The sequence below is a fragment of the Rattus norvegicus genome, chromosome 3 (assembly GCF_036323735.1).
Source record: "Rattus norvegicus strain BN/NHsdMcwi chromosome 3, GRCr8, whole genome shotgun sequence".
Classification (NCBI taxonomy): Eukaryota; Metazoa; Chordata; class Mammalia; order Rodentia; family Muridae; genus Rattus; species Rattus norvegicus.
Genome location: NC_086021.1, coordinates 99,330,662 through 99,344,012, shown reverse-complemented (window position 1 = coordinate 99,344,012; position 13,351 = coordinate 99,330,662). Strand labels below are relative to the sequence as shown.

Here is a 13,351-nt window from a genome sequence, read left to right as displayed (position 1 = left end):
ATGTAGCCCAAATCAGCCTTGAATTTGCTAGGTACTCAAGAATGGCCTTGAACTATTGACTCTCCTGCTCTACCTCCCCAGTGTGAAGATTACAGGCATGCAGCACCACGCCTGTTGAACTCCATCATGACAGTTTCACTCACATGTGTCACTTTCATACCTTGCCCTTCCAACTAGCGTTCCCTCTCTCCCACCCAACTTTCTGATCCCCTCTTCCCTCCCAGTATTTCCCCCCTGCTTTTATGTGTATGTGGGAATCTCCTTGGCATAGGAGAGAAGACAGTTTGTCATAGTCAGTTGTGTTGTCTTCCAGTCCTGTGGTCTTCCTCCTCCTCCTTTGTGACATGCTGGGGACTGAACCAAGGACCATGCTAGGCAAGTGTTCCATCACTAAGCCACATTCCAGTCTGAAGGAACATCTTTCTTCCCTTCCTCCTTCCTTCTTCGGTCCTCCCTTTCTTTAGAAATCTTCCTCCCACATCATAGTATTCCTTCTACTTTCCTGTTAGACACATATGCATACACACAAACATGCATATATGAATACACATATAAACATGTATACAAATGCACATATATGTGTGGAAACACACACTTGCACACACACAAACACATATGCACACCGGCATGCATATGGATATACATATACACATGCATCCATACATCCACACAGACACATACATGTACACATGTATGCACAAGTGCTTACATGTATGAACATGCATATACACATGTGCACATATGCACGCACATGCACATACACACACACATACACACACACACACACCCCTTTCCCTCTCCTTCATTGTCCTATTTGCCACCGCCCCTCCTTGATACCTCAGCAGCATAGCCACCTTAAGCAGTTTGGACCCTCTGTCAGGCACAGTATGAACTTCCCAAGAGTTGGAGCCTGGTCCTCACAGGTGAGGATTTAGGTGTGTGTGCAGATACACATCTCTCGTGTGTATGTGCACATGGAGATCAGAGGTGCTGGGATTACAAACGCTCACCACTAGGCCAGGCCTTTCCATTGGTGCCACAGATGTGAACAGGTCTCCATGCTTGCACAGCCAGCCCTCTGCAGACTGAGACAGCTCCCCATGCCCATGGGTGAAGTCGTTAATTTGTCCTATGCTAACCAAGTGAGCGAAGGCCTAAAGGGAGGGAAACCAATCGGGAGTGAGTCTGCCCACACTCCACCTGCAGCCCTCCTGCAGCCCTATGCTATGCTGTATGCCATGGCTGCAGGCAGCTTGCTCATCCACTCCCCAGCCATCACCCAGGCAGCCTCTAATCCATTCATTCTCCTAGCCTTCCTCCGAGCCCCGTGCCAGTTTCTAAGAAAGTAAAGCACACCCTGGCTTTAATGAGCGGAAGTGAGGGCAGAGGAAATCAATGAAATATATCAATGTGCCCTGGGTCTTTGCCAGGTGGACTCAATCACACAGAATTCCTTCAGGGCCCTTCCCGCTTTTGTTCATTCATACTCACATGCATAAATGCCCCTCATGGCACGATCCCGACTTGTTCCCATAGAGCAAGCTTCAGAAGGCAAGTGATACTGTCGTTTTCATGGAAAAACTCATAATGTGCTCCTCAGCCACTCTAAAATCTCAACCAGCTTCTCCAAATATCTCATAATTACCTTTCAATGCAGTGTGAACATCGTCTAAGCCTTTTCTGTACTATAAAGGCACAAAAGTCCGTTAGCCAAGAAATTAGCGCTTAGATTTGATGGGGAGGCTTGAGTATAGGCCACACCAGCCCCATGGGGACATTGTCAGAGCTGCTCCTGGCACTGCTCTGTCCTGTCAGCATCAAGACATAAGGACAAAATACATGTACAAAATGGAGTTGAGCTTAGAGGACACCCAAGTGTCTGGGTGGACCTAGGACCCAGGAGGGCTAAAGGTTGGTGGGGTGGGAGCTGAGGAAGAGGACCGTGTCAGCATGCAACAGATTTAAGGTACAGAATGGCAGGTACAGACATCTCAACTGTGTCCCACCCCACTGCTTCAGGGACACGTGTATCTCAGATGCACTGAGATGTTCCTGGGTTCACTTCAATAAAGTTTCAGTGCAAAGTGCAAGTGGCTGTTTAAAACCAGTTGAAGAGCTTAGAAATGTAAATCAGAATCAATGCAGAAGAATAATTTTAAAATGTTTCCATGAAGGGCTTGGAAAATTCTGACGTGAGATACACGTATGTTTTAGTTCCATCTCCTGCAGCCGTGACTAAACCTGACAAGAAGCAACTTATGGGAAGAAGAGCTTATTCTGACTCACAGTTTTAGGAAATAGCAGGCCATCCTCGGAGATCCAGGATATCAGAGGATGAGGTGGTTGGTCAGATTGCTTCTGCAATCGGGAAACAGACCAGACAGGATGTGGTACCAGTCTGTAAAACTCCAAAGCCCACCCCTAGTGCCCACTCCCCTTGGCAAGGCTCCACTTCCTCAACCTTCCAAGACATCGCCACCAGCTGGAGACCAGATGTTAGAGCAGGTGAATGGGGTGGGGTGGGGGCGGGGCACCGCTTACACCCAAAGCACAGCTTCACGTATTGCTAGGGGACTATCTCAAAGAGGAGGAGGAGGAGGAAAGGAAGGAAGGAAGGAAGGAAGGAAGGAAGGAAGGAAGGAAGGAAGGAAGGAAGGAAGGAAAAGCCAGAATGTCAAAAGAGTTGCAGGATTTGGCTTCTCAAACATTTTGGGGGGAATAAAAAATGCAAAGTGTCTATGGAAGGCAGTTTGGCTGATCCTCCATAATTTATGTAGAACTTCCATATGACCTGGAAATTCAACTCCCATGTGTATTGTGTACCTGAAGGGACACAAATCAACAAGCTGGGAAGCCCAGGGCAGTGGGACTAGGGACAGAAAACAGGAGGGATGTGTGGACAATGGGACAGACCTCAGAAATGCTGCATGGTGTGGAAGGAGAGCTGGTGCATCAGTGAGCACCATTTGCTGTTTTGCAGTTGACCAAAGCAGGGTTCCCACACCAGACAGCTCACAGCCATCTGTAACTTCCCGTCTGGGGACTCGGCCAGCCTCCTACACCCGCATCTAAGTGCACCTGAACATACACACTTTGATGGGGGCACGTGCGTGTGTGTGCGCGCGCACACACACACACACACACACACACACACACACACACAAATAAAACAAAGCATTGTAAAAGGAGACATTATGCTAACTATAAGATGCCAGACACAGAAGGTCACTTGCTAAATGATTCTATTTATACAAAATGTCCGTGGAGACAGCAGCAGATGGGTGTTTACCAGAGCCTGGGGAGGAAGGGCAAGAGGCTCCCACTCAATGGGTGCAGGTTTTCTGCTGAGGCGATGGATTCTGGAACTAGGTGGAGTGGTGACTGGTTAACAGTGGAATGTACTAAACGGCCCTGATTCATGATTCACTTTCGAGTGGTTGGGTTTTGTGTGGATTCTACCTTAATACAAAAACACACGGAAACGGAATAGAATCCGTACACGGTGTGCAGAGGCATTAGAACATTCTGAGCTTGCATGAGGATGAACCTGAACAGGGGCTGCAATGGGTTGCTGGCCTCAGCTTCACTGACCCCACACATGCTGACCCTTCTGTTGACTCTGGTCCTGCCCACGGCACTGTATGCTTCATGAGGATAGAGAACGGGTCACTGTGTCACAGATGACGAAGCAGTCACTACAGTGTACCCATCCCCCAGTACTGAGCCCGGCACACAGTATGTGCTCAGTCAACGTCATTACAGGGATAAGAAAAAGGAATAGAGGGCCAGGTGTGATGGCACGAACCTTTAATACCAGCACTTGGGAGGCAAGGTGGGAGGATCTCTAAGTTTCAGGCCAACTCGGTCTACAGAGTGAGTACCAGTCTACCCTGTGCTACATAGTTATAACAGTGAGTCCCTGTCTGAAATCCCCAACTTAAAGAAGCAGGGAGTGGGGTGGGGAGGGGAAATGAAGAAGGAGAAAGGGGGGGAGGAGGAGGAGGAGGAAGAGGAGGAGGAGAAAAGTATAAAAATAGTGAAGGGGAGAGAGGACAGGAAGGAGGAACACTTCTGTTTTCTTTCCCCCTCTGCTGACATGTTAGTTTCTACAACTTGGTTATGGGGTATTTTGTGTGCTTAGATGTGTTGGTTCTGAGGCCCATAAAGAGAATTCCTTAGTTACTGAAATTCAACTCTATGGGGCTGGAGAGATAGCTCAGTGGTTAAGAGCACTTGCTGCTCTTGAAGAGAACTTGGGTTTGGTTTCCAGTGGCTCACAATTGCTTGTACCTCCAGTCCCAAGTGATACAAAGCCCTCTTCTGACTTTGGCAAACACTGCATGCATGTATGCGCTAGTGCCCATGAACACACACAGACACACAGACACCAACACATACACACACACAGACACACACACACACAGAGACACACAGACACCAACACACACACACACCCAGACACCCAGACACACACACACACACACACACACACACACACACACACACACACACACAAGTACACTTGCTTCTATGAAGCTATTTTCTTCAAATCAGGTTTCCCCAGAGCTAGAAAGAAATAGGCTTTGTGGGCTCTTAACACAGAGCCACTAAAGTCAGAGGGGTGTGTGTGTGTGTGTGTGTGTGTGTGTGTGTGTGTGTGTGTGTGTGTGTGTGAACTGTTGCTTTTTAGTAGAGGAATGGGCAGAGAAACTGTACTCAGAGTACGTAAGAGAGAGCCTTGACCTCAATAGCCCTGTAGCGTGACAGGTGCCCAGGAAAGAACTTGTTCTGTGTATTCTGATTGTTCCTGGGTCTTGTCTCAGATGCCTTCATCTTCCCTTGTCCTTTTGGTTCCTCCTGCTGGTCTCTTCTTTCCCTTATCTCCTTGAGTCCTTCTCCTGCATTCCCAGTTGCTGATTACATGGTCAGCATCTAAGATCCTGGACAGGGTGCAACAGTGTTTTCTGTATGGGCTCCACCAGGGAATAAGTCACAAACCTGACTGTTGGCTAATTTTCCTGTTGCTGTGATAACATGCCTGGTAGACAAGGGGAAAGGTTGTCCTTTGGCTCAAGGGATAGCAGGGAAGTCAAGGCAGCAGGAGATTGGAGCAGCTAATCACATCACATTCATAACAGTGAATGCAGAGGGCAGTGGAGGCACACTGCTCTTCAGCTCCCTTTCACCATGTGTTTAGTCCGGGATCTCAGCTAGGGAATGGTGCCACCCACAGTGGACGTGTCTTCCCACCTTGGTTAGCATAATCAAAATAATCCCCACAAGTATGCCCAGAAGCCTGTCTCCTGGGTGATTCTAAATTCTGTCAAGTTGATAATTAACACTAATCACTACATTAATCTATAAGCCATACTAAAAAAGAGAAACAGGGAGGGGGGGGGGAAGCAGGACTGCAATAGGTCAGGACCTGCTATTAGGAAGGACTGATAGGTCCAGGTACAGAGATACCCTATTCGATTGCTTTGAAGGGCTTAGCACTTCCTGCAGTTGTGTGCTCATCTCCCTGAAATAATTTATGCTAATCTTGTGATGAAAAATTCATACTGTCTTTATTGTTGCTAAGCAACCAGCCCAAACATGTTTACTGTGTAAAATCTCTCAGGAGGGCCCTGAGCTGTACCTAGTGCCTGGAGCCAGCAGATGTACAAGGAAGAGAATAACCCAAGCATCAGAGGATATTTTGGAAACTGAACCGCAAAGACACAGGCACCTGTTCACCTGTCTGGGGAAACAGTGGCCTGAACAAAATTTTTACTAGCTTTTTCTTATAAAGCTCTAGCTAAGTGATCCAATATTTTGTTCTAGAGTGAGACTTCATGAGTCTGTGTCCCAGCTCTGCCTATGAATGTGTTACTTATGCTCTCCAGATTCCCATTTCTGACTGGTAAAGTGCAATTGTCTGGTATATATAAAGAACTTGTGTAGATGGCAGTGCCAGTCCTGATATTTACTACTCTGTGGAAATGGGTCTTTTATTATTGTTTGTACAGACAGAAGAGTTACAAGTCAGGGTATTTAATAACAGTAAGCTGGCAGTTAAATCCTTTAAAAAGCTGAGAATGGGGCTGGGCTGGCCTCAGTAGTACCATATGTACTTAGCATGTAGGAAGGGTTGGATTCAAGTCTCCCCTGTCTCCATGAACACCTATCAACAACAATAATGAATAAGTAAAAGCTTGAGAACCTATGGAGGTCAACCCTTAAAGCAGCCAGAGTCCAATCAGTTCCAGGAGTGGGGTTAGCAATTTACAGGGCCTCCAGTCTTTAAGAGTCAACAAAAGGGATGTCCAGAGAGTATCCTCTCAGACCTGGAGAAAGATGTACTTTATACTGTCACTGACATTGCCTCTCCTCAGGATTCCGCACAGCTCCCTGAATGTTACCTATCACGCAGCACCATTACATGCTCTGTGGCAGCTGCACTTTCTGTCTCCTCAGCAGCAACATGTCTGCCTTTCACCGTATGCTGTACCTCAGATGCACTCATTAACCTTTAATGGGTGATGTGATTAATATGTGGTGCCACCGTTGTTCTTGGCCCATCTTACTCATGAGTGTAGTGAAAACAAGAAGCCTGGAGGTGCTACTCTGAGGCTACAGGAAGAAGAGTTAGAGGATTCCTAGGGCCTCACTGATGGCCCTGTGATCCCAGTCCATAGGGCAAGACTTTTATGTTGCAAATGGAGAAACAGTAGCAAATAGGTAGGGCCAAGAGGCAGCTTGTTATAGACCATGTATGTGAGGATCTCAGGCCTAAAAGCTCCTATCATTAGAATACTGGTCTGATATAATGTGCACAAACACTATGTCATGATGAGATGGCTTAATAGGAACCATGTTGGTACATTACTTCTTACAGGGAAGCACAAAAACAATAAGGCTAGGTGAATTTTAAAGGAAATAAACCATGTACCCAGCGCTTACATCAAGAGGCAGTGCAGAGATCAAAGTCCAAAGGCTACCCATTCTGTATTCCACCTGTCCCTTACTTGCCTTACAGGGTGGCACCATGCATGGCTCAAGCCTGGCCTTGGATTTCCTATAAATGGGTACTTGCCTGTATGACCTGTGGTTTGTCCCCCCTAGTCCGTGTTATATATAAAATGTTTTCGTTCAATATGTACATCCAGGTGGATCCCATGCCCTGTTTCCCAGCAGACATTGTCAGGAACATGTATACTTTGGACTTTGGGGGAAAGGACTCAGCTATGCATATATTATTTGACATAAATTTAGCATTTATTCATCCCACGAAAACTTGGAATTCAGCTTCTGTTGAAAGCCATCATGTCTCAACTCCGTTGGAAAGAAAGAAGTGTATGAGCTGGGCGCTGGTGGCAGTGGGAAGCAGGGGTGTGGATGGGAGAGTTGGGTGGGGCAGTGGGGAGCAGGGGTGTGGATGGGGGAGTTGGGTGAGGCAGTGGGGAGCAGGGGTGTGGATGGGGGAGTAGGTTGTGGCAGTGGGGAGCAAGGGTGTGGATGGGAGAGTTGGGTGAGTACCAATTAAGGCCAAGCAAGTTCACCAAAGCCTCTGGCTACATGTTGCCTTTGAGAGGACAGAAAATACCAGCTCCCCTGGGAACCTAAGAGTTATTTGAAAAGATCCACTTAAGGCACTTACAGTCATAGTTAAGCAAGTGTCACCTAAGGGAAATAGGACCCTAAAATGAAAGCCTCTTGACCATGTAGGGTCATGTTAGAGACTTCAGGGTGAACAAGGGGGAGGGCAGCTTCTCTGCTCACCCAGGAATGCCAAAAAGGACAGTGGAAACCTGAAACCTGGGAAGAGGAAATTCCAGAGAATGAAGCTAGGGGTTCTAAAGGCAGCTTTCCCATAAATTCAGACAATTGTGAAGGAGAAGGAACAGCCCTCAGAGCACCCTGAGTGGGGCATCTCCCTGACTACAGGTCACCTGTAATGAAGCTATCCTGGAGTGAACTGAGGTGTTCCCTGTGGTCCCAGGAATGGCCTGTGTGAGAGACTGCATTGTCTGCACCCCCACAAAGACTGGACACAAGTGAGGGGGAGCAAAGGGACAATAGTCTGGCTCTAGTGCAAAGCACTGTGACCTGTGACCGGAAGCCAGCCAGGGATGGTCTGCAGAGGGGATGCTACAGAGACCTCCACCCTCTGCCACCTGGCCCTCAGCAGGAGCTCCTGGTCATCTGTGCTATGACCTGACCCCTTCACTATCTAGAGAAGCCCTCAGATATGTCTCCAGGATGCTTAAAAATCTGAAGGTAAAACACATAGGTCGTAAAGGGATAGTCAATAGCATATATCCAGGGAAAGTTACATGCGTGGTCTTTTATTAATGTAGTAAATCACAGGACAGAGCAGGAACTTTAATAAATGCCATAACTTAAAATGGGAGGGGAGGGGAATAAACGACAGGGGAAGCGTCAGCAATCGGGCAGCATGCTTCAAATGAGCTATGATCTTCTGCAACAAAGTTGCAGGGATCAGGAACACACTCATGCTTTCTTGTTTATAGCCCCACTTAGAGAAATTGCCAAGTTTCAGTTGGAGTTACTGGTGACAAAACCATGATCATCTCTCCCCCACTCAAGACCCTGACCCCCATAAACTCCATCTGCAGGCTCCTGGCAGAGTTTGAACCCCTGGGAAGACCTCCAGGCTTCTTTTTCAGTACAAATCTCAATTGTGTTTATCCACTTGGGGCATAAATCAGATTCCCAGTCTGCCCTATGACACCAAAGACATTTCCCAGCAACACAGCCAATGAGATCTGGAAGCATGAGGCAGGGATGCTGCACCCTACAAACACCCCAGACCTCAGCGGGACACAACAGCTGCAAGCTATTGGAGCCAGAAATTTAGTCTTCTCCCTCCCCCAGCACAGCGTCCTTTCTTTGAGGATCATCTTCAGTGAGCCTTGCTGACTGTTCTCGTCACCTCCCACCCTGCGCCTGCCTCCTTGGCTTCCTTGAAATCAAGTGCACTGTCTTTGTCCTTACGTTATCTGGGTCAGTGGCTGAATCAGAGCACAGTGGCCACCAAGACACCTTGAGCTCCCAGGCCATCGTTTTCACACCTATTGATTTCACCTGTGTTGCCAAGTTCCCTGGCACCAGGGAACCAGGAGAAGAAATGTAGATGGGTGAGCATTACTTATCAACAGATACTCGTGGGCAGATATCACTGAGCCTCCATAGAACTGACCCTGGGCTGCAGAGACACAGCCCCCTGCACCCATATCCCTTAGAACAGAAAACTGGGCGCCTTTGTTTGCCAGTGGTTTCTTATTGCACAAATGGCATTTTCTAGGTACTAGGAATGAGTATTATGCAGGTGGCTGATATGAATGACAGCCAATGTTGGGAGTGCTCTAAAAGGTGTTAGAAGGGATGGTATGGAACATGGTCATCAGGGGGTTGTTTCATGGGCCAGTAAGTAAAATCCTTCCTCGGAAGATAACAGCAAGAGATTCAAAGGCTGAGAAACCATCTGTATGGAAAATGAGTGGGGAGCAAGGAGGAGGAAGAAGAGGAGGAGGGGGAGAGGAGGAAGAAGAGGGAGGGGGAGAAGGAGAAGGGGAGAAAGGAGGAGGATGGGGAGAAGGGGGAAGCGGGAGAGGAGGAGGGGGAGAAGGAAGAGAAGAAGAATCAAGCCAGAGAGGCAAAGACAGCAGAAAGAGTCACAGGGGTGAGCCTTCCTGGAGAGAGAGGCACCTGACAGAGGGGGAGGGGATTGGTTGGAGGGGCTACTAGTTAGGAATCTTAAATCAGGCTAGCTCAGGGATAGTGGGGCTCAAAAACTCTAACTGTGTGGCCTTGGGCAAGTCACTTATGTTTCCTAATTTGTAAGTTGGCCTTTTACCTTTGTCAGTCTGTTGACAAGCATGGATATATGTAAAAGTCTTACCAGTGAGGCAGTGTGGGGGTGACTAAGCCATGGCTGGCTTGCTGCCACTTATTCTAATGAGGTGTTGGGGGGGGGTTAAGTTGTGAAGAAATAGCCTGGCTGGCACGTCTTTGGGAGATAATCAACATTGTGTGGGCTACTGGGGGTCAGTAGGACAGTTAGAAGGAAGCCTGGTGGCTGTTTATGCTAACCGATTCCCAGTCAGGGGCAGGGCTGAAGGGCCATGGCTGAAAGGCAGCAGGATGCCATATGTCCCTCAGGTGTGTCTCTCATCCACACCAGATGGGAGGGAAAGGCAGCGGGCCACACCCTCACCACCGGGGAGCCCACTCCCCACTTGCAGACCTTTCCAGGCTGACCTCCCACCACTCACCAGCTCCTGTTTACAGTGACAATGTCACTTGCCTGGAATTCTAAGTGCCTCAAGGACAGCAGCCATTTCCCTTTACTCTCTACTGTGACCAATGACACAGGCTCCACTCTGGGACCTGGGGGGTTTCTGAATAATTAATTTACTAGGAAAATGAGGACTGGCTTAGAGCAGGATGCTCCCAGGAGACCAAAACCAGAGGATCTGTAAGTTGCTGGGAGGTCCTTGATGCACGCCTGACCTATGGCCAGCCTTCCTCTGGCTCTCCAGGAAGCACTGTCCTCCACCTGAGAAGCTTTCTGGAGGTCACAGATCATGGAGCAGGCTCTTCTCCCAGACCTCTCAGAGCCTGCTGCCATTCCTGCCTGGGATGCACAGCCCATTTCTAGCTCAAGCAGGACCACGGATGAAGGTGATAAAAGCCCTCTAATCTCCAGAGACCTGCGGGGCTGCTGAGGCTCAGCTGCTAGGAGTGGGGGTCTTGCAGACTCTTCACTGGCTCCTTCTAGAGCCCCCCCATCTCCTGCTGTCCAGCTGGGAGGAGGTGTCGCCTCCCTTCTGATTATTTTCCAGTTATTTGTTTGTCCTACAGTCACCCTCGTTCCTCTGGAAGACCCCACTATCCTTGTCCCCTATTTCTGCGGGCTTCTCCTCGGTGTCCCCCCCGAAGGGTAGGTATCCTTACCCTGCAGCTCTCTCAGCCTTCCAAAGGCTCACAACCACTCCTCCCTGCACACTGTCTCCCCACCTAATTCCTTTCCCAGCCTTCTGAAGCCCTAATTCCCTACTCCGCCCATTCTCCTTCATGTCCCTCCCCCATTCCTCGGGGCCACCGCGACCCCTGCTGCAGGTCTGCTGACCCTTCCCTGCCTGGGAAAACAGGGTGTCCCGGCCATCCTACCTGGCCTTCACTCACCTGTTGGGCTGCCTGGAGCACACCGGGCCTCGCTTTCTCCGGGTCGGGCTCACGGTCCCGCGGCAGCAACCCCTTCTTGGGGTGCATGTGTCGGCACAGGCAAGTGACCCCACACAGTGCAAGGATGCTGGTGGCAGTGCCCAGCGTGGCGCCCAGCGCGATCACAGGCACCGAAAGAACCATGGTGCCTGCTTCCCGCGGCTCGCCCGCCTCCCGCCGGCCTCCTGCACCTCGCGCTCCCGCCTGGCTCCAGCCGCTCTCTAGACTCCGAGGGCGGGGACGCAGCCAGCTGGGAGGGAGGATGGCTGTAAGGACGTCAGAGGCGGAGGCTGACCCGGAGGCGCGTCAAATGTTACCCACTCCTCGCCACCATGTGACCCGCCCCTCTATCGCCAGGAGGGCAGGAGAAGGTAGGTGATAGCCTCAGGTTTGTGTGTTCTATGTACACACACACACACACACACACACACACACACACACGTACATACACATGCACACACACATTGGCGGATGATAGCCTCAGAGTTGTGTGGGGTCATTCCAAGTGTGTTTCTCTCTCTCTCTCTCTCTCTCTCTCTCTCTCTCTCTCTCTCTCTCTCTTTCTCTCAGGTGATAATCTTGGGGTTGTATGGAGCAATTCATAGAACTCTATGTACACACACACACACACACACGCACACATATACACACGCAGATGCACACATAGGTATGGACACACACACACATACACACACACACACACACACACACATTGGAACATGATAACCTCAGAGTTCTATGAAGCCATTCTTAGTGCTCCATCATAGACACACACACATGTACATATTCACAAAGTGTTGTCTGTACAAGTACATGTACACACACAGGACATAGGAAGGACTGGAGCTTATTAAAGTCACAGGTTCAAGCAACCAGGCCTGGAACTCATTCTGGGTAGTTGGTCATCTCATCAGATTAGTAACCCTTTATTTGCCATACCACCCTTCCCCCTTCCCCAGAGCTGCTAAGGAGGCTGTAAAGTGGGTGCCCCAAGCTTTGCAAACACACAGGACTAGAGCGGTCTCATTTTCTAGGCTCACAGTGACTTGCCGCTAAGGACAGACAAAAGCAGAGACTGGGAGGAGGAGTATGGGGAAAATCAGGAGAGAGATGGGGGAGCTTGAGGTATGGCAGGGGCTGACTGATGCAGTGTGGTTTTTGTCGTGGGGTCCTGTGTTCTTGCGGTTATCTATGGGCTGCATGGATTACCTGATCTGATCACCAGAGACCTTACTTCTTACATAGCTGAGGATACTGAAGCTCAGAAAGGACACAAGTCCACTACCATCCTGAGGCCACACTCAGTGTATGCTGATTCAAAGTCCTATCTTCCCAGGGCCAATGACATGAGAGGTTGTCTGTCCCTGGGCACAGAGCTCACAACGTGGAGAATATGTATGCTTATGAAGGAGGGAAAATGAGAATTTGTCCAGGAAGGTGACTGTCTTGGCTCTAGGAAGGTTTCCTTCACTGAGGGCAAGATGTCTGTGGGCTTTTGGCGTGCTGGGCACTCCTGAGACGGGCTCGGCAGAATTTAATCCACAGCCTCCGGGCAGCTGATGACTGGAGTTGGAGATGTCCAGCAGCTCTTGTCTGTCTACCCTCAGGTGTGATCATTGCCGGGGTCCCCCTTTTCTCCCTCTAATTTATCACTTACACACTGCAGAGCCCCACCCAGGACGCCATGGCTTAGGACAGTTGTTTTCTGTAGGAAGTCTCTGGAACCGCTCTTATCTAGGGGTCCAGCTGGTCTGGGCTGTCAGACGAAGCACTCAGCGGCAGCAGCTGGTGCTGGGCCTCCACAGGAAACAACCTGAAACCTCGACGGGGGCCCTTGGTTCTCCTCCGCAGGGATTTTCCCTGTAGCCCGAGCATCTCCCACCCAGCACAGCAGCCAGCTTTGAAGAGGAAGAAAGCCCTGGCTGCCATTTCTCTTAAAGGGTGGGGACAGGAGAAAATAATTTCTTCTTGAAGTAGTTAGCTTGTTTTTGTAATCCTCTCAACGTCTGTCAGAATGGATGTTTCTGAAATCTGCTTCGGACCCTGACTGTCACCTACATAACTTCTCAAAGGCTCTCCATGGATAGACCAGAGGAGCAACTGAGATCCAAACACTTTGCTA

General features: G+C 49.4%; 1 protein-coding gene across 1 annotated transcript in view; it reads right to left on the bottom strand.

Moving 5' to 3' along the window:
• Positions 1 to 11,459, bottom strand: part of Syt13 (synaptotagmin 13) — a 40,407-nt gene extending 28,948 nt beyond the window's left edge. The window contains exon 1 of the mRNA NM_030839.4: positions 11,191 to 11,459. Coding sequence (NP_110466.3) covers positions 11,191 to 11,373 — 183 coding nt within the window. The 5' untranslated portion in view covers positions 11,374 to 11,459. The remainder of the gene's footprint in view (positions 1 to 11,190) is intronic.
• Positions 11,460 to 13,351: the final 1,892 nt, after the last annotated feature.